General features: G+C 33.7%; 1 protein-coding gene and 2 long non-coding RNA genes across 3 annotated transcripts; 1 reads left to right on the top strand and 2 right to left on the bottom strand.

Annotated features, from left to right (window-relative positions):
* Positions 1-2,468: 2,468 nt before the first annotated feature.
* LOC139906437 (uncharacterized) lies at positions 2,469-3,152 on the bottom strand. Its single transcript, XR_011781954.1, has 2 exons — positions 2,929-3,152; positions 2,469-2,831 (listed from the first exon to the last, which is right to left on the bottom strand). It is a non-coding gene; the product is annotated as an uncharacterized lncRNA (long non-coding RNA).
* A 1,503-nt stretch (positions 3,153-4,655) lies between these two features.
* LOC121123882 (calcineurin-binding protein cabin-1-like) lies at positions 4,656-12,376 on the bottom strand. The gene has a single exon (XM_040718942.2). It carries the CDS (start codon positions 10,537-10,539, stop codon positions 4,951-4,953), a length of 5,589 nt encoding a protein of 1,862 aa, XP_040574876.1. The 5' UTR covers positions 10,540-12,376; the 3' UTR covers positions 4,656-4,950.
* A 9,842-nt stretch (positions 12,377-22,218) lies between these two features.
* LOC139906436 (uncharacterized) lies at positions 22,219-26,487 on the top strand. Its single transcript, XR_011781953.1, has 3 exons — positions 22,219-25,520; positions 25,573-25,712; positions 25,776-26,487. It is a non-coding gene; the product is annotated as an uncharacterized lncRNA (long non-coding RNA).

Raw genomic sequence — 26,487 nt, 5'->3', positions numbered from 1 at the left:
TGTTTATATCAATATCCTAAATAAATTCGAATAACATTAATAAAAGACTAAGTGAACCACTCAACTTTAACACACCCCTTAGAACTGTCGATCAGTACAGTAAAGAACCAAGGACTCCCTTACAGGAGTCCTTGGTACAATAAATCAGATTGAAAATTCTAGCCAGCCCGATTACATGATGTTCTAACCTTGTATTTCTATTAACCTTGGATAAATACTAGAAGCCGAAGGAGAATAAAAAAGTTGTGAACTATATGGAAATACATTTAATTAATAGTGATTTAGATGGATATTTCGTACGAAGGATTCGAATATATTCATCCACCCGTCCCATCCGTTCCTATGAATTCATATTTTTTCCCATTTGGATATCCAACATGTCTTCTGATCCTCTCTTCAACTACATGTTATAGGGATCTTGCCTCTTAGTCTTTGTGCCTCAGTCGGTAGAATCATCTCATTTAATAGAGGAATCCTCCATTGTACAAATGCGCCTCACTATGGTAGTGACTTCTGACATCCTGAATAATTGTCTCTATACTCAAGAATACATAAATTCTTCCAAATCTTTTACGAGATCATCGTATACTTCTATATAAGAACTATGGAATTCCATAAAACGACAGGATAATCAACTGAAAGATCGAGTGAGAAACATGGATAGTTCTTATCCTCTATCCACTGTTCCTTAATTGAAGTTCTTGAGTATTTTTCTACTTAAGTCAACTCTGATTCGTCTGTTTCATTGATAAGTGTCCTTGATGCATATAATGCAGAAATGTATGGTCTAAATAGATAATTATATAACCTGAACACTTTAAGCATCACCTCTGATTAGTGATTTCTTTATTACTTGTGAGTCACTTTTGTGACTGGAAGACAAGTGGAAGTTTATTCTCGACTTTAAAGATAATGTGCCTCTCTTTTCTTTTTCTTTTGATAGTTTTGTCTTAAAAAAATATTATATTTTGCTATTACAAATAGTTATTGGGAACTATTATGTGATTATGTATTAAAAAATATATGTGACTTCATAATTTCCAAATTTATTGACTCAGGAATCCTCTACTAAGCAGCTGAATTGCTTGTTAGCATATTGGAATATTACTATCTTGGATTTTTATAAAAATAAATACATTACTAAGTGTGAGCCATGCGAGCTAATTATAAGTAGCTTGATTGAAGACAATATTTAAAATGTATCAAAATTACATGACGATTATTTGATTCGTTCGGTTTTATTTTTGACTTGCAAATCTCTATTTCGTCATCGAGATTCTCGCCAGTCGAGTATAGACTTCAAACTCATTCCTACTAATAGTTAAATAACTATTATTGGTCTGTATTACTAACTATTCCATGCTATATATCATAAAAGTGGGGATACCTTAGAAAACTTGATTTACCTAGTATTATTAAAGTATATATCTCTCTCTGGAGAGAAGAGTCAAAATCACAAGGAGAAAGAGGCTTATTAAAGGCATCATATTCCGTTATGTTAGCAAAACAATTATATTGAACTTTAATTTTTATTATACAGGTGTGCGCGTCTAAAACTGAGCACTCCTTTAAATTTTACACATATGCACATATTCGTGATTTTTATTGAGTTGGAGCCGGTTTATACTTCAAGGGTAGGGTCTTGACTAGTTATAACCAAACCACCAGCAAAATCTAAATATAGCGACAATGAAACAACTGCCGTTAATATGGAGAGACGCGCGTCGCAATTTTGGAACTTTCCGCGAGAGGAAAAACTCCCACTGAAATTGCCAAGGTTCTAAACTGCAGCCGCAGCACCGTTTACAGTGTGGTAGCCAAAGGGACTCCTGAGGCGACCACAAGATCTAAGTCAAGGCCTCGAAGGTCGGACGAAAGGGTTGCTGCTGTGAAAAAGTCTGAAAAGTGATCTCATCTTCTTGGAGGACCACTAGAGGCTTAACTCCGAGACGTACTGCCAATACTTGAAGGACAAAGTGTTCCCTTGGGCCATGGCTACTTACGGGGACAGGTGGTGGTGGCAGCAGGACGGTGCCAGGTGCCACACTAGCAACTTTACCCAAGAGTTCCTTCAGATCGAGACTCCAGCCTTCTTTGATCGGAATTCTTGACTGGCTTACTCGCCTGATTGTTCGCTGCTTGACTTCGCAGTGTTTGAGCGTTTAAAGGGAGTCCCATACAAGTCCAAGGACCAGCTGAAGTCTGCCCTCAAGAATGCCTTAGCCATCCTCGCCAGAGCTTTATCGCCAAGTTATATGCAGTTCTGGCCTAGGCTGGAGTTGGTAGTGGAGAACATTGGCGCCCATATTGAATAGACATGTGTTTAAGACTAACATCTTTTATGCTAAATAAATGAATTCGTCGACCACTTTAAATATTACAAAATTATTTAACTATTTTTAAAAATTTCAGAGTCTTCAGTTTTAGACAAGCACACTTGTATTCAAGCTAAATGACAAATTAAGACGTTATTGCTAGTGTATGTATTTCAAATAAGCATTTCATATTTAGTGTATAATATATACGTATTCTGAATATTTTATTGATTTCTTTGCCTTCTTTCTATATTTATTTGAAAATGTATGTTCTCAACTATTTTTTTTTTTTTTGTAAAAAACAAATTTTAATCTTAATTTTAGTACCGTAATCGTCGGAGTGTAAAAATTTACACCAATAAAATTGTCTGATAAGAAAATAAAATAGTATTATAACTATTTAATACAATTAGTTCTATAAATATGAATGTCGTCCTTATATCCTCATCTGTGACGTCATCAAAATAGCCAGTACAATTTGTAAACAAAAGCATAGAAATTTAAAATTGAGTTTACCTATTAAAAAATTAAAGAAAAAACAATTAATTATTGATATGACTATTGAAAGAAATAATGTTCATCCATAAGAAAAAAGAGTTAAAAATTTGCAAACCGAGGGATTAATGTATTTTTTGGTATTAGAAGGGAGTCCTTGATGTATTGGAGGTGATTTTAAGGATCCAAGGGTGCCCCCGCCCAACTCCAGGGATTGGAACTATTGTTTAGTATTAGAGGGGGCTCCTTGGATGAATTGATGTTGGTTTTTAGCAATCCCACATTACCAACTGGCCAAGCTGAGAGTGAAGGGTATTCAACTATATTTTTAGAGGCCTTAATCCTATTCCCTCCTTATCAATCGTATTGATCCATTTCTTAGAAGATTGGATTGAAATTGAAAAATTGCAACGAAATTGTATTGTAATAATATTACTCACACTTGAGGGATGGAACAAACAAATATGTTTAGATATTTGTCACAAATAATATTAAGGGAATTTATAATTAGGGGTTGGTGTTATTTCATGATAATGAGCAAATTCATTTTAGCCCATCTTTTTGGATGTAAAATGATTTTGTAAGCACTTCAGAAAAAAAAAAAAATCAGGGCAACCCCCCCTTAATTTTAGTTATGTTGTTTGATTTCAAAAGCTTCATTAAAGTTCTTATGCATCAAACTTCTTTGAATCCTTTTACAAATAGAAATTGTTGTTTAAAAAGAGCATTTTTCTAGTACCATCCTTTATCAATGTTCAATTTGAAGAAAAAAAAAAGCGAAGGAAGATGAACAACAAATTTGCTCTCTGATTGATCAATTCAGTTTTTAAAATAGCCAACGATTAAACATATTTGACACGTCAACGCAAAAACAAATTAAAATGATTTTTCTCAAAATTGAGCATGGGTTATATTTGAATTCTCTGACAAGTTATCATTTCTATCTACAAATAATTCTGATTAATTATTTGGAGGTGCCGCAAATTGTATAACTTAAAGTAGCCAAAATGGATCGTCACAATAAAAGAATTATACATTGCCAGGTTTTATGTGTAAAAGAAGGCATATCAGGGCCAATATAAGTCTTTTAAATCAAATAGAGGTTCTAAACTATAGTTAACACTTTTGAATATCTTAAAGTATTCTACATATTTGAATAAAAAGCTTATGATTGATCGAAGTACGTCTATAAAATAGTAATATGTAAGGAAATATTAAGTAAAAAAAAATTCAGATTTTCTTTTTTTTAAATTCGTGTTCTAGTTTGTTTCTGAGTAAAAAGCAACACAGATGTAATTTTCTGCAAATTATCCCCTATTTATATCCATAAATTATTCTGAATAACCCTTCGAGTGTGGCAAAAATTGCAATACTTAAAGTATACAAAATAATTATATACTATAGAGTAAAAAACATAAATTTGCATGATTTTTGTTCAATAAAATTTTATGTTGATGTACAACATTTGTGATCTTCGGGGAATTATCGTCAATTTATATACAATAACTATTCTTAGTAACCCTTTGGGTGTACCGCAAATTATACTACTTACAGAAGCCAAAATGAATCTCTGGAATAACTGACAGAGAAATTGATATATTTATTTGAAAGGGCCCATTTTAGAGTCAATATAAATAGTAAACTTAAGGTTCTGGACACTAGTTAACACTCTTGGAGTTTTATCTCATCCCACAAATTTCAATAATAAGCCTATAATTAGTTTTATATATATGAAGTAAAAAAGATGAATTGGGATTTTCTTAATTTATGTTCAATAGCTGACACACCACATTTACTCAAACAAATATACAGACAATTATCGACAAAAAATAATACTACTAAATATGGAAGGAATCCCTCATTAACCACTTTTTATAGGTATAATTATGTTATTTAGAAAGTACATTTACGAATAGATCATACTAAAAAAAAAGAAATAGCTGGAAACGTGTAAAAATGGATCCGATTAAAAAACATACCACTATAATTAATATCTATATGGATTAACAACACGCAATGTGATCGGAATTTGTGTTCCATTTCGTTTTTCCTAAATGAATTCAATGTACAAAATAAAATAAAAACTCTTTAAATATCAATGGTGAGTTATAATGCTTAAATTACACATGTACAAATATGTTTAGTCAATGCAAATTACATCAATATCTGTTTTCTTGTCCTTATTATTAAGAGTCACTGGTACAGGACAAGGGGCTTCCTTTGAGATCATTTTAGGATATGGGGTAGATGTGCTTAGAGGTAGTGGAGAAGTCGGCAGGGTTCGTTTCGATGATAGATTGCTCGGTGTAGTTATGTTACTATTATTATGGTTGGGAGATAAGGAAGGGTTATTGGCCAAGTCCTTTGCACTTTTACTCTTTTTCAGTACTGAATGTAAATTGACTCTAAAGTTTTTGAGTTGATTTCGTATCTCATTCGGTTTAACAATGCTCTTTAATTTAGGAGAAACAGTTCCATCAAAACTTTTTGATTTACTTAATTTTTTACTATTTGGAGGAAGAAACGTCTTTCTTTGAATCGTGATTCCCTTTCCAAACTGTCGAGGAGGACTCAGTATGGCAGCTGTGGGTACAACGAAAGGGTTTTTATCGGATAAAGTCTTGGGGATCAATAAACTTCCTTTTGTTAGAGAAGACACTACTTTTGGTGAGGGGGTCCTCGTCACTTTGGATGACGATATATCCATTACTTTGGTTGATGATATATTCATCACGTTGGGAGAGGATGTATTCATCACTTTGGGTGAGGATGTATTCATCACTTTGGGAGAGGATGTATTCATTACTTTGGGTGATGATGTCTTGATCCCTTTGGGAGAGGAAGTGGGCACCTTCGAACCCAGTATTTTCTTGTTTAGGGATGAAAGGGGAAGAGTGGATGATTTGGTAGATGAGGGCTTTAAAATCGAAGATGAAAGAGCTGAACTCGCCTTGTAAGCTGTGGCTGAAGAGAATTTCTTATTTGTGTTTGAGAAAAGAGGTGATGAGGAAGTCTGAGATAGAATGCTCGGCGATGACGGAGAGGGAATACAATTAATCGTTGTTTCCCCAATAGTAAAAGACGTTTTGGACAAATCTAAAGCAGTAGTGGGCGCAGAAGTTGATGGGATTACAGTAGATTTGGGAGGTTTAGGAGAAGGATTGACTCCTATTGCTGGAGTACTAACGATACCACTATTCACGGTGTTCAAAGTTGGCAAAGATGAAGATAAAAATGGAATTGGATCTGAAGACGAGGATAGAGATTTATTGTCGAAACACGCAGTCTGAATCTTTTCAAAGTTTTTAGAATACTCATCCAGAATTCCTTTTTCGGCGTTTAGTCTTTGGCAGAAAGATGCAACTTCATCGTATCCAGAGCACTTAATGCCAATTGTATTTAATAAATCAATTAACATGGCGCGAACTGAGTCCTCTCGGAATGTCTTCCTTGTCTTAGCATAGACTTGCTGTAGTTCTAAAAGCTTTTTAACAGTCTCAACAGGACGAGTTTGTGCGGAACTTTTGGCTTTTTTAACAGCTGAGGAAACGGAGCGACTATAAAAAGTTTGAGCCTGTCGAGCAAATGTAATTCGATCAGAGTCATTCAAATATGTTCTTTCACCATCTGGTGGAGGTCTTTTGAGCATTGCTGTAACTTCTGCTAAAGTTTGATATTCATCTGTTGCCAAAAGAACATCCAAAAGAAGAGAAGTTGCCTTACTGATATGAACCGTAAAACCTCCAGCACGATCTAGTTCAGTTAAAGGAGAGCGCCAAATTCCATTGTACAGATTGTTGGACTTTCGATCTACAAATAATCCAGAGGCGTTTTTGTTTGACGTATCCGCTCCAAGGAGATAGATACGAGCTTTCTTAAAGTTTTGATTTTTAGCATAATAATTGCTTAAAACGAAGAATGCTCTGAAGTGCTGCGAGAAATATTTAACCGTAAACTCCAAGCCTTGCAAGCAAGTATCAATAATGATGGATCGAAGCTTCTGGGGATCCTCTTCCTCACTCAACTTTGGAATTTTTTCTAAGGGAGGCTCAGATATATTCTTGTTAAAATTTCCTACTTTCTCATGAGCTTCATTTAATATCTTCAGGATTTGCTGAGATTCCTCTAGAGTAAAATTCTGAGCACGCCTTTTAAGTGTACTGGTGTGAATACGATAATATACTTCAAGAAGTTCCAGAGATAAATCCTGCGGAGCATTATAAGAAATTTTCTTAGTTATATTCGCTCCTTGGTATAGAAGGTTGTCAAGTGACTTCATATAGATTTTCAATGCTTCAACAAATGACTTGCCCTTCTTTTCCTTTATTTTTCCAAGCATCAAGTATAACAACCATCGTTCATCATCATTCATATCTTCCAAATGGTCGGTAACTATTTTGAAGGCATCCCAGTAATGCGTTTCGGCAGAATCCAAGCTAGTTTCTTTGATTTTTTCCATGGTTTGGAACGTATCAATACTTAAAGTTTCAGGAACGGATTCCAATGTCCTAGTGCAGAAAGAGTGCATGACATAGCAGAAGTTTGCGTACTCTATGTACACGGTTGCTCCTCTGGGTTTATGTGAAATACAGAACTGAAAACAATTGGAGGCATCGTTAAAATGTTTTAGAATATCTTTATGATTTGTCGGCTTGAAAACGTCGTTAATTCCCTCTTCCACTCGATTGGCAAGAGCTAATGACAAAGCAATCCAAGAGTCTATTCGCTTCTCATTATAGCTAAGGTCGAGAAGATAGTAGGAGATGGCAGGCTTAAATTCACTATTTTTGAAGTAAAAATCCGCTAAAAGATAATAGAAGTCCTTGAGTTCCGTGTTGAAAGGAATGCCTTTTTTACTGAGGGATACTTTTTTTCCAGAGGTAATACTTTGCATCATTGTTTCTTCTCGATTCAACCCGGATTCATCGCTGGGCATAAGGGCAACCATACGTTTAAAAAAGTGTTCAGTGTCATTAGAAATTGAATTTGACTTAAAATCATCAAACTCTGGTATTGTGGAGGGTCGCAAGTAGTTTGAAAAGACTAAAAGACTCTTATCAAAAGTCAAAGCAATTTGAGAAACTCCATGATCCGTGAGATGTTTGACCCTTGATTTTTTACTAGGATGAGAGAAAAGACAAAACAATGCTTGCTCAATAGCCTTTTTGGGTAAGGCCTTCTTACTAAATCCATCATCAAGGAGAAGGAGTAAGAGCTTTCCATGATCCTCTGTACAAAGACTCAATTGACCCAAGTAGTCATGCGATGAAATCAAAAAAGCAATCTCTGGATGAGAGCTATCATTTTCACTCTCAATTAGTCTATAAACAAATATCCAAGGGAGAGTGGATTTAATGACGAATTGCTTTGCATAAAAATCAATTTGAATTACTATAATTTTGAGCAATTGCTTGAGTAAACGAGATTTCAAATCTAGGGAAAGAGCCTTTTTCATACTTGTATACAAAAGACAACATTCAATCGTTTTGAGAAGATCAAAGCAATCAACGGTCCAAGTAAAGTCCTCCACTGCCCCTCTACGTGAATTCGTTCCTTCCTTGTTATTTAGCTTCGTTTTTTCTTCAATAAAATCACAAAGAGCTATACAGGACCACTTAAGGCAATTCGAATAGTTATCTAGATTCCAATGGGAGTCAATGAGAAGGGAAATTTGATAGGCCCTCTCATCAACTTTTTGCGATAATGAGCCCTGAAGAACGGATATCACAGTCGAGTAGTCCTTCTTCTTGAAGAGACTCGAAATTTTATCAACCAAACCATTTCTTTTGAGAGATTCAAGAGTTTCGTCAACCATGAGGGAGGAGTACACTTGATAGTGTGAAAAAGGAAGTAAAATTATTTTCGCTTTTCTTTCTATATTATAAAGTTCTTTTAATTTTTCACCGGATTTGTGAGCACTCTTTCCATCCTCATTTATGATCATATGCTCGAACTCGATAGAAGCAATTCGAATTTGCCAATCCAAGTCCAATTCATAGGAGTTGAGTGCCATGTATTTCAAGTCACTCTTCAAATATTTATAGAAACCAGGAGGTCTTGCAATGTCCTTCTCAGGAGAGCCAAGAGTCTCGGCTTCTATGGCTCGTTTCTCAATATCAAGTGCCACCTCATTTGCAAATATCATTAATGTAAAATAGATTTGTACCTCTGGTTCATAGAAGTCAGGGAAAACGAAATGATGCCTCCAATCAAGATAGAGTGCATAAAAACTCTCCATCATCTTGTAGTTCCAGTTGTACTTGGAGGAGTACTCGTTGAATAGATAGATACATGTCTTTTCAATTATGCTTAAAACACCTTGCTCAGAAAGCGATGAAATAAACGAGGATACAAAGTCCATGATAAGTTCTATTTCTAGATCCCCAGTGATTGTTTTTTCAAAGGAAGAACTTTTCCCGATCTGAGTTCCATTTTCTTTGTCCTCCTCATTTACATCATTCTCGACTACATCATTGAGAGGAGGATTCAATAAAGCATCAGGAATAAAAGAGGCCAAATAGGAATGAATAGGATCCTCAACCGGTACGCTTCTTGAATTGCCTGCAGAGTCAGAATCCGTTTTATCAATCACGGTCACTCTTGCACGAGAGCTTCTTCTAATCTCTGTAGCTTGAAGATTAACTAAAAAGTCGGATCCTGAAGCTACAACTAAATCAATCATATCATTAATGATTTCATCAACAAAGTCATGAGTGCTGAAAAGTGATAGATTTGCAAGTACTTCGTTCATTAAAATATTCTTCACAATCCTTTCACTCTCTGTCTCCTTACTTATCTTCTCCTGGATCACAAAGTCAACTATTTCGTTCGTTGTATTCTGTACAGATACAAATATTTTGGGTGGGGCTGCTTTTTCTACTAATAAGACGGGCTCTATGGCCTTAGAAGCAGCATTCTCTTGACTCATAATGGAGTTATAATCCCGATGGAATTCAGTAAGTATGAGGTGAAAAAAGGATTTGTCAATAATTATTTTTCTTTTTGGGAGGAGTTTTGAAGTTTTAAATTCCAGAGATGGAAGTACTGACGGAGTATACTTTGCTTTTGGATCATGAAGATTGAGTCCCAGATCAATACCAAAGTGTTTATTTTCTAATGCTATTTGATCTTTAATCATTAGGGCTTTTGAATATGAGGGATCTAGAGTGAGGGCTCTATGGATATGCTGTAAGCAGCCAAAATGATCCTTTGTTTTGAAGGAGACCATGATTGCAAGCTCCAATGAGGGCCAGTGCTCAGGAGAGACGCGTAGTCCTGCTTCCAATGCGGAGCGAGCTATCGAAAGGTTATGCATTTTAATGGCAGAAAGAGCCACTTTAAAGTAGAGAGTCACATCCGAGTCATCGATGCTGAGAGACTCTTTTAGATACTTGATGCACTCCCTATGATTATTTTCTTTTTCATAGCAAAAGCCCAAATATTTGGCCACGCATTTCTGCAGCTTTACTGCAACGGGTGAGGGACGCGGACTCTCTCTCCCAAAGAGTTTGAAATACTCGGATTCGAATATGACAAGAAAGTCCTGGAGACATTCCGCATATCGACCCGAGCCGTAGAGGCCTAAGGCACGGCTGTAGAGGCTCACATATTTATCTTCTTCCAATTCCTGATGAAACTGTGGCTCAGGTTCTTTTGAGCCATCTCCTTTACCAAGGGAATCTCCGTTCCTGGAAGACTCATTCACGGCCGAAAAGTTCCTCAAAATCATACCTCTGGGGCGTGATCCAACAACGTCTACATCATCTACTATTTAGTTATTTTAATATTATCAATCTTATTGATGTTGTTATTATATATCAGCAGCAAAAAGTAAACACAAAGAGATCTACTCATATATGCAGTCAAACAAGGTGGAGTCACTCAACCTCATTTAGGGAAAAATGTATTTTTGATGCTTAAAAACATAGCTAGAGATGGAATACGATTGAAACAAGCATTGTTTCTTGAATTGATATTCAGAATCCATCTTCCAATCTTACTACTTTTAAAGGCTAAATAATATATTATTTAATATTAGAAAAATTGGAATAATATATGAATATACTTCATAAAATAATCGATTCAAAAATACTTAATTAACCTTTTGACATATTCTTTGAATTCATATAATTATAACGGTAATTAATTATTCCTATTACAATAAACATTTAAAATATATATATATTTAAAGCGCGTCATCTATGTTTTTGACATTCGACGGCGTTATCAGCTATCGATTCCCTCTTCTCCCTTGATACGCAATGGCTATTTCATAATTTATTATTTTTCATTAATACAAAAAGTAATAAGTTATTATATTACTAATAAGTAATAACGAATAAGTTATTGTATATGTTATATGTAGGCTCTGTTTCCTTTTAATCAACTATTACTAAGCAAAATCTTAATACAGTATCGAATAAAATACTATGTAGATTTTAATAATATTTAATTCATTTTAAAAATGGTAAAGAAGTAATATGATAGTCTACGAGCATATAAAATATAAATAGCTGTTGGTGTAAATTAACTTATTTGCCTAGCTATAATATTATTACGGTCCTTTTTTCTGTTTCTTTAAATAGCTGAGAAAATACAGCATATATGGTCGCACGCAGGGGTTGCTCAAGCAGGTTTGAGTTGTTTGCCTTGTTTTATCCGTACATTACATTTGGTTATTAATGATGCTATTTTTGAAGAGAAGTGAGGTAAACACAAAGTATCAACATGTAAAATGATTGTGGGTCACTCTAACTATTCACTATCCGCTTTCGGAAAATATAAAAAAAAGTTCAACTTGACACTAATCAAACTCATTCAAGATGTATTTGCTCGGTGGAATAGCCATTATTATCTTCTGGAGAGGATTCAAGAACAGAAAACTGCAAGCATAGCTTATTGCACTCACAATGCTTTGCCATCTTGTTTGGAAAACAACGAATGGAAAATACTTGAAAAAGGGATTTTTGTGTTGAAGCCTTTCATGGACTGTACAAATATTTTGTGTGCCGCTTCAATAATCATTCCAAATATTAAAGCAATGTGTCATTTCTTTGAAAAAGGTAAAGAAAATAGTATCTTTGCTGGGCTTGAATCTACATTATTTGAATTAAAAGAAGATTTGATTACTATTCCAATTATTAAAATCTAATTATTGCTATATATTTTGATCCACGATATAAATGTACATTTCTTGATGAAATAAATTATTCGGAAGGGTATGGTCCAAAATTATATATCGTTAAGGAAAAAAGATCTTGATACTAGACAAATTGATATTTCTGTAAGCTCAGTAACTTTAAACTACTCTGCCGATGATGACAGCAATGACGAGAAGGTAATTTAAATATTACCTTCTCTTCATACTTTTCAGAAATTAAAGAAAAGTATTTTCTCAAAAAGATGAAAAAGAAAATCAGACTTGCAATAAAATGAAAAAATAAATAAATCTTCAACTCCAGAGTTTGAGAAAAACAAGACCGAGATAAAGTTTGAGATGGACGAATATAAAACAACAATCTTCTAGAGGGGTGGAAAATTAATCAATCAAGATCAAAAATCAAAATCAGCTAGATGTAATTGTAAAATCGGCTAAAAATTAGCTAGTTTCAACAAAAAACAGCTAAAAAATTGGCTAAATATTTTTTTTATAAATTTTATGTCGTATAACTGACATTTATTAGTGATAGTCAAGCGTTTTGAGGCTACCTCACAATGAAAGGCAGCACAAACTAAATAATAAATACCAAAATCTTTCCAAAAATGACACAATTTTAATTCCCTCTTCCATTTCATTTGTCATAACTATTTTACTCTAAAAAAAATAGCCTTAGTTGCTAAAAAAAAAGGGATTTAAAAAAGAGTGCGTTTTTCTTGTATAGCCTAGAGCAGAGGTCGGCCACCCCCGGCTATATTGGCCCATCAGTAAGGGTGATAATTTTGGTAAGAATAGAAAAGCGTGCGAGGAGAAAAGAAGAATTACTTATGGCATCATTGATTAAATAATATACATCTTCTTCTATCAATCAGGAACGTTATCATTCCCGCCTTTATTATTCAATATTAATATAATATGAGATGGTGATAGTCGATAGAGAACTGAATAAAATGCCTAAAATAACGTTGCCTTCTATCTGGATTTCTGAAAATGGAGGCCTAGGAATTTGGAAAATATTTACCGGACGAGAAACAGATGGTTTGTCGGATTTGTCGATATAAATGTGCCTTTAGTCCCTTGTCAAGAATTCCACGCGACTCATTATCCTTATCTCATATCAAGAGCATGGATATTCATCTAAAAAATCAAGTTAATGATGAATACATCAAGTCAGACTTTAACTCTGATCTCACAAAGATGCTTATTGCATGTAATATACCTATTTAGATGATTGTCCATGATAACTTATCATGGACAATCATCTAAATATAGGGCTACTAATCAAAAATAAAAGTTTTTAACATTAAACGGTACTATGAAACTCGACATAACCAATATAAAAGCTTTGCTCCTGTCATCGATAAACATTTCAGCTGATATATAAAAATATCACAAGATAAGCAGAAACAAGTATCTTATTAAATAAAAAGTAATTTTTAAAAATAAGGGTATTGTTTAAATAAAATTATATGGAATCCCTGTTTTCTCTAAACACCCAGATAATCAACTAAATATTCAATAACATGGTTTTCCAATACGACTATGTAGCGATAGCTGTTTGGCTCCTTTACTCTTGCTACTAATAGCCTAACCTATTACATTCAAACTTTTAATGTGAATATGTATCTAGCTACTAAGTGTTTTCGGGTCTTTTTTTGTTTTGTTTATTTTTTTAAACGAGGTTGAGTGATGTATGTGGGGGTAATGACGTAGTATATATTACTTGTATTTCATTCAAAACTGTTTATTAATGCGTATTTTAAGTCTTTTTTTTGTATTCTTAAGCCCATTTAATGAAGCTTCATCCAGATTTATTGGAAATTTGTCCATTTTATATGGCAAAAATATTAACTTTGAGCCGTCAAGATGTCGTCTCCTTCAATTATGATGAAATTTTAGTGAAAAAGCTCTTTATATAATTTAAAAAAAATTACTCCTCAGTAATAATTATCGCTCTGTATAAACAAAAACTACCCTACAATAATAATTAATATTTCATCTTAAACACATTTCCATGTACTCTCTAAGTTGTGCTTTCTTTTCTAGTCATTCACTAGCTATAATATTAATATGTCATGTACACATAGTCATAGTTTTACTATTTATATAAATTTTTGATGGGATAATATGGTGTAGTGAGCAGCATGGTGCCTTGAATTACATTCTCTATGACTTGAATATGAGCAGTTTGAACCCTCTACATTTTTATTTAATTAGTTATTAGGGATCATAAATAATTCATTAATAAATAGTATCAGTGAGTCCACAGATTATATATATATATTTTTTTTGGGGGGGGGGTGAAATTTTTCGGAATTTTTTTTCAAATATTACATAATTTGGAAAAAAAATTAAAAATCCATAGCTATTCATACAAAATTAAAATTTTCGGAATTTTTTTCGAAATTCCACAACAGTTCACACAAAATAAACGTTTTGGGAAAAATTTTAAAAATCCATATCTGTTTACTAAAAATTTCAAAATTTAATTTTAAATATCAAATTTTTTAAAAAATAATTTCAAAAATCTACAACTGCTCACAAAAAAGTAAATTTTTTTGAAAATAATTTCGAAATTCCACAATTGTTCACAACAAGATAAACTTTTAGTAAAAAAAATTCAAAATTCATCCGCTGTTCAAAAAAAAATTTAATTTTTTGGAAAATAATTTCAAATATTACATTATTTGGGGAAAAATTTCAAAAATCTATAGCTATTCAGAGAAAGCTAAATTTTTTGGAAAAAAATTTGAAAAATTAAATTCAATATCAAATATTACATTTTTTGAAATCTTTTTTTCAAATATTCCACTTTCTAAAAGGAAAAAGCCTCTACCCCGCCCCCCCCCCAACCCATCCCTGGGGACACTCCTGGATATTTATTAAAACAACGAGTGATTAGATGGCCAATATTAATTTCTTATACAGTACATAAAATATTAAATCAATCTTAAATGAAATTCAAGAAAAGGAGAACATATCATTTTTTTCCCACATGACGTCACAATTAGGATGTCGTCCATTTTGGGAGCATTAAACAATTAAGTTTTATAAATATGGAAACCCTTTTTCCTTAATATTAAATCATTAATAGTGAATCATTGGATGTAAAAACTTGATCAGCAAATAAAAGGATTTAAACCTTACTTTTAATTAAAAATCTATCCCTCTTTTGTCAATTTTGAGAAAAATGAGTTTAACTTTGTTTTGTGTTAAACCACCAAAATTAAGTAATTGTTCTTTTTACTAATTATTTATTTCGTCATCCGTAATAGGTCTAAATAAAGTGTTGATACATTCTAAAAACAGTTTTGAATAAGTGTTGTTGATTAAATCTTAAGTTTCCGATTATTTTTGAATATCTTAGATTATAATCCTTTGATTGATGTACATGTTGTAAACAAAAGTTTTGTTTATGTTGCGATGGAGGAACGAAGAGCTGTGATAGGCAATTCAATACGTGTCGGAGTATACCTCGGACATTATGAAGGTCTTAAACGTCAGCAAGGCCACAGTTAGTCGGGTCAGAAATCGTTTAGCTGATGGGGACAAGCTTAAGGAAAAATCCAAGGGTGGAAGACCCACCAAAGTGAAGCCTGAAGATATCATGGAGGCATTCAAGGTCAAAGATCTCAGAGTATGCCAAGAAGAAGGTGCATCGGTCTACTGTGAGCAAGGCAATCCAAAAGGTTGGAGGAAGGTCGCTTAGAAGAATTGAGAGGCCACTCCAATCCCAACGTCAAAAAGAACTCTGTCTTCAGGGATATCAACAACTCTCGAGACCTGAAGCACAAGAGCAAACGAGTAATTTTTTTCTCTGATTAAAGACGTTTATCTCGCAAAATGATTGGGTTGTAAACTTTGACAAGGGTGATAACCCGCATCAGGACAGTCACTAATATCAAAAATCCGGGCTCTGTGAGGATAATAGGATCATTCCGCGTCAAATCAATCACTTGTCAGACTGCACCATCTCCGATTTTTGTTTGAAATTTTGCATATAGCTTAATATTGTATAGAAACACAAAATCTAAAATTTTAGTTGTCTCTGACCTCCTTATCCCTAGGAGGTAAAGGCTCCAAAAAATATCGAAAGCCATTCAAAACAAATTAATAAATATTTATGGAGGATGGATTTAGTTTCGGATATAAATGTCGATAAAGGAAACTACAAACGCATTTAAAGCCCAAGAGTTTGATCAACTCATCAATGATTTACAGGATAAGTTTAATAACTCTACAAAAAAAAAAAAAAAAGCGAAAAAGTTAAGGTCTTGACTACTATCCTTTCGCATATTTGGGCTAATCCAAAATACTTACAAAACAACATATAATTTTGCCCAATTTACCAAAAAGTTGACCATGGACAAAGGAATTTTGGGGGATCCAAATCCAAATCCAAAAAGGGGCTCCAGAATTGACAAACATGTTGCTCAAGACGTGTTCAACTTTTATAAATCTGAAGATGTGAGCAGGATAATGCCAGGGCAAAAAGATACCGTGTGTGTATAGGTATAAGGATGGAACCAAGATCAAAGAGCAACAACACCTCATATTATGTAACTTACGAGAAGCTCATCCATCACCTCTTCAAACCCAAATATCCCCAATACAAAATTGGTTTTTCGAAGTTTGCAGCGTTTAGACCTAAGGAATGTGTATTAGACGGAAGTTCTGGGACACATTCTGCATGAGTTTGCGTAATTCACGAAAATATGAGGCTCATGCTCCATGGAGCTAATTTTAATAGACTGTGTTGGATGGAAAATTCAGAATATAATAATGTTAGACCTCAATCCCTCGATGATTTCCTCATTATTCTCCAAAGAAATCCTCCTTCTTTAGAATGCCGTCTCTGTCAATGTGGAATTTGGAATGACGAAATTAAAAATATAATGTCTCAGATTTTGGAGGAAAATGTGATTGATGAAATAGCTTAGAGAAGATGGACACATACAGATAGGTCACAACTGGAAACATTAGTTAAATCTAGTCATGATTTCGTCGAAGATTTTACGAAAGGTCTACAAAAATATCAACCGCATGCTTTTATAACCAAAATGCATTCCTCAAGCTTTAAAAGAGTGAAGAAAGAGTTAGAAGATGGAGAGATGATAGACGTTAGTTACTTTGTTCAGGAGGAGGTGCAAAGTTTTCATTGGAAACACTTTACCCCTTCGTTTGATATTTCAAGCAAAACACCAGCTTACAACATGTTATCTTTCTAATGATATCTGAGTGTAACACTTACGATACTGTGAGCGTCTATTTATATATCAAAAAAATGTATCCAATTTGTTAACAAAACCTTACCATACTCTAATAACATAACATACTTTTCGGACGGATGTGTCAGACTATATAAGAATTGTAAGAACTTCTTAAACTTTTCCTACCACAAAAATGATTTTGGAATCTCAGCAAAATGGAATTTTTTTGCAACAACTCATGAAAAAGGAGCATATGACGGTTTAGGAGGTACAATAAAACGGTTAGTGAGTAAAGCAAGTCTACATTGTTGTTCAGAAGGAAAAAACTCGGAACCAATTTTAACTCTTATAAATTTTGGCAAGAAAATATAAAGAATAGAAATTTTGCATATTCCAAATGTAGTGAATATAATCAAGAATTTTACATTTTATTGGGTAAAAGTATAAAATATAGTCTAATCAAAGTGTAAATATCTGTCCAATCACGTTTAAAGTAGATCGATATCATTCAAAACACGAGAGATATAGCTGCTTAAAAACATGAGTTTTTGCCTCGAGGCTTAAACCTTAGGAGCCTTTAACTCCTTATATGGAGGTCGGAAAGACTAACATTTTTGATTTTTGAGTATATATTCAATATTAAACTATATACGAAATTTAAAAAAAAATGGAGATGGTGCCGTAAAAATGTCCTTTTTTTTGATCGATTTGGCGTGGAATGCCCAAAAGTGGATGAGTAGCTACATGAACTTCTGGTCCAAGAGCCTTTGGCCCCTCTGAGACCAGATCTAAATCCACTGGATTACTCTATTTGGTCGAAAGTCCACCACACTCTTATATTGATGAAGACATCCATTGACCAGCAGTGGAGGATTATGAAAAAGGCCTACGCTACCAATGTGTACAAGGGGATCCGGAGGTGTTTGGAGGCTGTGATTGAGTCTAATGGTGGACAGACTCATAAAAAATGTGCATTGTTATAGTAAAAAAATATCATAAAATAAAATTTTCTATTTACAAAATCATCCTGATCAATTATGAGTATTTTAATGACTACTTATATATATTGAGGTAAATTAATAAACAATAGGTATCAATTTCAAGGATGAATATCATCTTAGGTACAAATTTTAACTTATATAAGCAGATTGTAGAAGTTACGACTTGTACACGTCTCATTAGGCTTCATTTAATTACAACATCAGTCATTTTAATTAGCAACTATAAATTAATGCAATCATTTCATTTTGATACACTAAAACTACTTATTTATTTACGATTAATATAACTATGATCCTTTCAAGTCCATGGTGTGCCAAAGAATACTCATAATGAATTATTCATTTTCATAAATAAAGTCAAAAGCTGTACCATTAATATTAGGTTGAGGAAAAAGTATTTCCCGCCTCTTTTGTTTAAAGTAAGGATATCTTGTTAATTATTGATCACATCGGATCATATAATACGGTTTTGTAAAGGTTAAACAATATTGCGCTTGGCCAGTTCAGCCGGATGTATCGAAGAAAGAAATTCGCTATAATTTATATTTTTACTATTTGAAAGTGAAAAACAATTTGAAAGCGACCAAGAAAATTTGCAATAGTCTTTCAGTTCGTGTTGCACAACAGTTGTTCGAGCAAATCTCCCTCCCCCCCCCCACTCAATTCTGCCGTCTACTGTGAACTACTTGTCGTGTGATACTTGCGATCGAAAAGAAGCGTCCAGCATTGGTGAAAAGATTATGAATCGTGCTTCATCAAGACAACGCCTGGGCGTACACATCTTTGATGACGTGCTAGACGCCCCGGGAGCTAGGATGGAAAGTTATATGCATCCATCTTACAGTCTGGACCTAGTACAAAGTAACTACCAAATATCCCTGTCTATGGCTAACGTCTAGGGGTATAAATTTGGCTTCAATAGAGACCTCTGAAAATTGGTTGCCCAAGTTTTTTAGCAATAGTAACAAGGGATTCCACGAAAAGGGCATTATGAAGTGTAATTCTTGTTGGCAACTTCTTATCAAACAAAACTGGGCATACTTGGCTTAAATCCCATGATTGTAACACTTCTTATAATGCAATGAAATAGAGCAGAAATTACATAATAACTTTTTTTCCAACTTTTTTTATCAACTATTCAAATAATATTCAATCATTGCGTTGTCTTCATCACAAGTATCACTCTGAATCTTAGTTTGGGGTTGTAATCATATATAAAGATAATTTATAGACGTAACAAGGAGTATTACGTGGCCACTTTGCTTAGTTAGGTAGACTGAGAATAAATATTCTGATCTTGAGAAGTTTAAAACAACTGTTCTGTTTTCCTCTTTTCACTGACGTTATAAATTGTATCATAATAGAAGGAGATGTTAGTTTGTCGGCTCAAAGTTAATATTTTTACTGCATAAAACGGACGAACTTCATAAAGACTATGGCAAGATGGCTAGAATTTTTTTATATATATTGGGGAGACGAAAAGTAAAATAACTAAATAAAAATATCTTACTTTTTCCATTGTAATTGGCCCATCTAAAAAGACTGCATACTCATCATGCTTAATAAAATTTGTCAGTCCTAGGACCGATCCTTATCGGTCTAAAAATAACTGAAAAGACTGTAATCCCATCAGTCCGGTCCTTATAAAATTTGTCTTTTCTAAAACTGGCCTTATCGGTTTTTTTATGGTAACTACAACAACTGAAATGACGTAGTTATTAACTATGTCCTTTCAGCTGTTCAACATAATCTCTTTCAAGAGACGAGAACCCGTAAGTTTAAAGTAAGAGATGTTTGGCAAGAACTTATTATTATATGTACGTTCTAGCTATAATTGATTATTTCCTTCGTTTTTCACATTGTTACTTTCATTGTATCACGTAACCGTCCGGTTCTTGAACCAAGGAAACCGGAACTGATAAAGTTTGAAGCGAGACCGGAGCCGAGAGTGCAATATATTGTTATTAAAGCCATCATTATATAATCTCATAATAAAAGTGCATAAGTATTCGTATGCCCCAGCGAGAAGAGATAGAAACAGAGACAGAGAAGAAGAAAAGAGATAGAAACAAAGACAGAGAAGAAGAAAAGAGATAGAAACAAAGGGAGAGAAAAGAAAAAGCCTTTGCTCGGAGGACTCCCTTGAATATCCGTTTTTTGGAATCCCTTACTCACTACGGGTATGCTATGTGTCATCTTGTGTCCAGAAAGCTTGAAATAATTTATTTATACAGTTTGAGACATGAGGGTTAATGTTATAACAAATTGTATAATATATATTTTATTTCTAATATATAAAGATAGCTAGGACCGTAGAAATGAAGGACCAAGTTATCAGTCCTTACGACTGTTGAATGGTAAAAACGATTGGACCGATAAAATAAAAGACTGTAAGGGGGAAAAAAGACTGATCAGTCCTGAGACTGATCCAAAAATAATCTTAACTACAATATCTAGAATGATGTAATTACTAACTTTGTCATTTCAGCTGTTGAAGTACTGGCATAACCTTTTTCAAAGAGACAAAGTAACTAAAGTTTAAGTTTTAAGGTGTAAACAAGAACGTATAATTAATTATTTTAGACTCAATATTTCCTTAAAACTAATGGAAAAGGGTTTTCTTCGCTATCAAACTTGGATGTTTAGGCCTCCAAAATGGTCAACATCAATAACTATGACGTCACTTGAAAACCCTTTATTGCATATAAATATTATTATGTGAAAATCCGGAGGGGGAAAATCAACCTATTAAATTTATGGTTGTTTCGGCAAAACTGATTAGGAGAAAAATATACAAAATACAGTACTAAACCTCTATATTTTTTCTTCCTCTATGTTTGCAATCTGTACACGATAAGGTTAGTAGAAATACCAGGGTATACTATAACGGCTTTACGACGGATGTTTGACTTCCTCCCCTCTTTTGAATAATGACGTCATAGAATATGATTGGTTACGTGTTTTCTAAAAAAATATCCGTCTTACACAGCAGTGGGTACGGTACATGAAATTGAAAATTCTAGCAATAGTGACGTCATAGAATATGATTGCGTTTTTTGTGAAAATCTGTGAGTCTTGCCCAAGAGTCGGTACGATACATTAAATTGAAAATTCTAACAAGCCCGATTACATGATGATCTAACCTTGTATTTCTATTAACCTTGGTACACGAGAATGATATATTAATATACTACAAAATTCCCCCAGTTATTCGAAATGTGATCCCTACTATACTATTTATAGATTGACTTTATGTTTCTTAATAGACTAGGATGGACCAAGAATCGGTCCGCATTGGTCTTTTATGGTAACTACTCTTGTGTCTTGACGAGGTTGATAAGACACAAAACTGTTAGTAACAGGGACTCCAGGAAAGACCGAGAGAAACCGGGAGAAGGCGTGGAGAAATACTACTGAGTTACATTTAATAGGAACACATGACGTATACTATCTTTGTACATAATATTATCTACTCCTCTATATACATAAGTTATGTCAGGCTATTTATACTATAAGAATAAAACAGTACTTCACATATAGATCATATTAAATAACAAATGAGAAGGATAAGACGTGGGGAAAAGATAAGAGTACACTACAACAGCTGAAATGACATAGTTACTGACTATGTCATTTGAGCTATTCAGCATAATCTGGATTTAATTAGTGTGATATCAATTTTTAACATGGGGACGTGCTAAAATGTAGGACGTCCAGTCCGAATGGAGTGTCAACCAGTGGAGGAGTACCCACTTTGAGAAACGCTGCTCTACAATAAGACTAAGAGTCAAGACGGTTGAAATCATAATTTAAAAAAAAAGAAAAAACATTAATGTTGTAACTCGGTTCAAGATCAAACTATTTAAGCGGTTTGATCTTATATGATTTTTTTTACGATCGATATTTTCCAGTCTCGATCTATGGACCTATTTTCTCCAGTCTCGATCTATGAACCTATTTTCTCCAACTCCTAATGTATTCGTTGTACAAATATGACTTGCTTAAGTCATATTTGTACACAGTTTTAAAACACAACTGTCGTCATCAACAATTCATTTATAGAATAAGTCTACACCGATTAAATCGATTCAAACCATGTTTTTTCTTTGAAAACTAAGTCTCAAAGATGACCAAGGTCGGATCTTAGATAGTTCGGATCAGATCATGTAGAGAATGAACTGAAAAAACACTTACATTTTATATACAGGGTGATCAAGATAAATTAGGAAAATCTTTAAAGGCTTATAACGAACGAATTAGACAGGAGTAGAACCATACATTATTTTTTATTATTTGAAAGCTACATTTAATGACATTCAATTATTAATAATTAGATCCCTCTCTACCAATGCCGGAAGCATTGGCAGGCCCGATCGATAGTTATAGCTTTCGCAATAAAAAATATTCGTCTTGTATAAAGAATTATAAATATCCTAATTTTAGGGGAAATAAAAATTCCATTTGTCTATAAAAAAAAATATTATTCATTCAAATTTTAATGAAGGGATAAAATTATTTCCAAAAAGTCTGGTTATTCGTTCAAATTTAGTCTCTTCCCAAACATGTTTACTCTAAAGCTTAAAAAAAGTTAATTTCCCCTTTTCTCTTTGTCAAACTTGCCTTGACAATAGGGATGAAAATCGGCTGTACTTTTTAGCTCGCACGTTTATTTGGAGTTAGCAACTGAAAGATGGATTTTCGTTTCTTAAGCTTTTGTCATTATTACTTAATTCTCAATGAGTCAACTCCCTTTCCTATTACTTATCATTATTCATTGATATATACAAAACCGGATTTAACATTAGTATGAGCTATTTTTTCTTTTGGTTGATAACATGACCAAAATATACATAATATTCATTACTAGTTATAATTGTAACTTCATGTTGGACTCGGGGTAAAATTGAGGATCGAGATCATAGTAATTTTACCTATGCTCGGGTTTACTTTCTTTTACTCCTCCTCCCTCGTCAAAGCTGCTTGTAGCTGATCTAATGTAACGTCATGACCATTATTCTTTCTCCCCTCCAAAACATTCTTCAACTTGTCAGGGTCGCCATGTTGATTTTCTTCTTCTTCTTTTCACATCCTCAAAATGCTTCCAATTAGCCAACCCTTATTGTTACTCTCCCTTTTTCGTGAGAACCCTTCATTTATTACTTTATATTTATATGTTTTCTCTTTAAAAATTAGATATTAATAATAAGAGTTTTAGAAAATAAAACACAAAAATGCGCTCTCGCTTTCTAGAAGATATTTTATACACCTCTAGTCATCTTAAATGGATGCAACTCCAAATAAGGTAGTTTAGCCCTCTAACTATGCTGAAGTTAGGAACAGAAGAGCTATTATGAATTTGCTGAGGATATATCATTAAATTGCAATATGATCTACCATAGATAAATGTGTCTGGAGAAACAGTGTAGCAATTGTAATATTATTGTTTTAAGATATTGATGATACGAGTTTTCAAAATCAAGATATTACCAACTACTTACGTAATATTATATTACAATTGTCTTGTAGCGTAGATTTGAATATAGATGGAGATAGAATTAATATTTCCTTTAATTTATGACGTGTTTGTTAAATACTATGGTGAATTATTGTAGCATATCATATCAATGTGAGCCAAAAATCTCATTTGTGAAATAAAAGTTTTATAGTTTTATTCTATGCTGCCCACGATACTCACTTACTAGTGTTGGATCTCGGTCTGAAAATCCTAGACGTATCTGAGACGGATATGACTTTCAGTGGACCGAACTAATTCGCTCCTTTAAGGGGGAGTTCGGTCAGGATCGGTCTAATATAAAACTGGTCTCCCAATGGCGCCCAATCAGAGAAATTCTAGGGGGTGGATGTATGGGGAACTGGGCAGGCAGATGTCCTTTGGCCTGATGTTGCCCATGTGATCCTCGCAGAACTTTTGTTTTTTGACCGAGGTGTGAACCGGTGCGTCATCTTACATCCAAACGTCCGAGTATGTGGGTTTGATCCAGAGAAGGATGATGTATCTCAGGAACCTGACATTGATCGTTTTATAAGAACCAAAAAAGTAGGGTGCCATATTTTCCTGAAGCGCGGGTGTATCGTTCGGAACTCCCTCTGAACCTCTTCATCTAATCCAGCCAGCCAGCAGACGTTTTTATGGTTATATGCTGGCCTACTTTAAAGATCTTCTCATCACGGAAAATCTTTGAGGTGGAACCATGGTGCTTCAGCTGGAAGATGATTTTTTTGCACATCTCGAGTCGCTTCTGCTTTAACTTTTCGCTAAGGAAGTGCCTTTATCGTTGGACATAGGGATTGAGGCACAAATCTTCATGGATAGACACCTTGATGATCTTGGGGTCAATGCTGAGGTCTTTGGTTAGTCTCCTTGTGCTGATCGTTGGGTCAGTATAAGCTTTGGCCTTTAATATGTTGATGAAGGCATCTTCTCTCTTCCTGTTGTAGCCACCACATATTATAGACATCTCGGTGCCCAAACCGGTGTTTCTAGCCTGTTGGATACGGTGGAGTGTGTTGATATTGACACCGACAATCTTAGGGATGTCCTTTAGGCTTACTTAGGCATCAAGGAGATCTTGTACCCTTTGGCGTTTGGCCTATTGCTCGTTCATTTTTGGTAGCAGTTATATGTATAATCAAGGGTGATAATTTTGGTAAGAATAGAAAAGCGTGTGAGGAGAAGAGAAGAAATACTTATGGCATCATTGATTAAATAATATACATCTTCTTCTATCAATCAAGAACTTTATTATTCCCGCCTTTATTATTCAATATTAATATAATATTAGATGGTGAAAGTCCATAAAAAACTGAATAAAAGCCTATAATAACGTCGCCTTCTGTCTGGATTTCTGAAAATGGAGGCACAGGAATTTGGAAAATACTTACCGGATGAGAAACAGATGGTTTGTCAGATTTGTAGATATAAATGTTCCTTTAGTCCCCTGTGTAGAATTACACGCCACTCATTATCCTCATCTCAAATATCAAGAGCATGGATATTAATCTAAAAAATCAAGTTAATGATGAATACATCAAGTCAAACTTTAACTCTGATCTCACAAAGATGCTTATTGCATGTAATATAACCTTATCCATTGCTAAGCATCTACGTTCAAAAATTTTATGGAGAAATACACTGGTAAACCTATCCCTTCCTGAGGAACCATCATTTAATTAATGGAGGATGTTGGTACTGATGTCATTTATAGAAATACATATAAAATGTTTTGAGTCATCCACACCAAATGACGATCAAGTTATCAGTAAAAAGTATAAAATATTTACTAATTTCGAAATGGAACTCTGAATTTTGTACTATCTAACAGTAAGTATTCAATTTTTTGTAAATCTAACCATAAAATATGATTCTATTTTAGCTAAATATATCAATAATTATGATACACAACACATTAAATGGCAAAAACAACTGCTTAAATGGTCACAACAACGGGGGTAGTAGCTTTGGATGGTTCGCAACTAGTTTGTCTGAGACTAGTTTCTTCACTTAAAGAGTTGGGTATGATAATTAGGTTTTCCAATATTACATAGTCAATAAATATTACTTTTTTTATCCCTTAAGGCTTAGCTATGGTTGATAGGCTCCAAGAAATGGTATTCACATAACTCATAAAAGGCAAAAACAACTGCTTAAATGGTCACAACAACGGGAGTAGTTACATTGGGTGTAGCATTATAATTAGCAATTGTGTATATCCTTCATGATGATAGTATGTTGTTATATACGCATAAATAACGGGGCAAATATCTTTTTTGATGCTCTTAATAAGGAGTAATGTCGCCGGACATTACTACTTAATTAGCTTTTGCTCTAAATCTTTAAGATGGATTTATTTCGAAACATTTTTTTTATTAGTATATTTATTGTCTAATTTTATGATTTTGACATTTATTTTATTATTAATAATTAGTTAGATCTCATCGGTAGAGATATATCTATCCTGTGCACAATTGTATATAGCAACTTCCACATAAACAAGAGGGGGGATTATCTTTTTGATTAAACTCCACGTCTCGCTTGTGTTTTGCAACTTAAAGTTATGACATATTTAACTGGATTCCGGTGTCAGAACAAGAAAATATTATTTGGATCAATCTATTATTTCAATATTCTGTATATATAATTTTTTGTTATTAGTTATATGATTCCAATTGTTTAATTTTGTATATTTAACATGAATGTATGATGGTATATTTTTTATTATGTAGATTATATTTAATTAAAGCCTTCTTTTTTAAACTGGGAACTTCAAATATATTTCGAAATACTCTAC

This window comes from Lepeophtheirus salmonis, chromosome 9 (assembly GCF_016086655.4).
Source record: "Lepeophtheirus salmonis chromosome 9, UVic_Lsal_1.4, whole genome shotgun sequence".
Classification (NCBI taxonomy): Eukaryota; Metazoa; Arthropoda; class Copepoda; order Siphonostomatoida; family Caligidae; genus Lepeophtheirus; species Lepeophtheirus salmonis.
The sequence above is the reverse complement of the archived record's forward strand: the minus strand, read 5'-3'. Positions and strand labels throughout refer to the sequence as shown.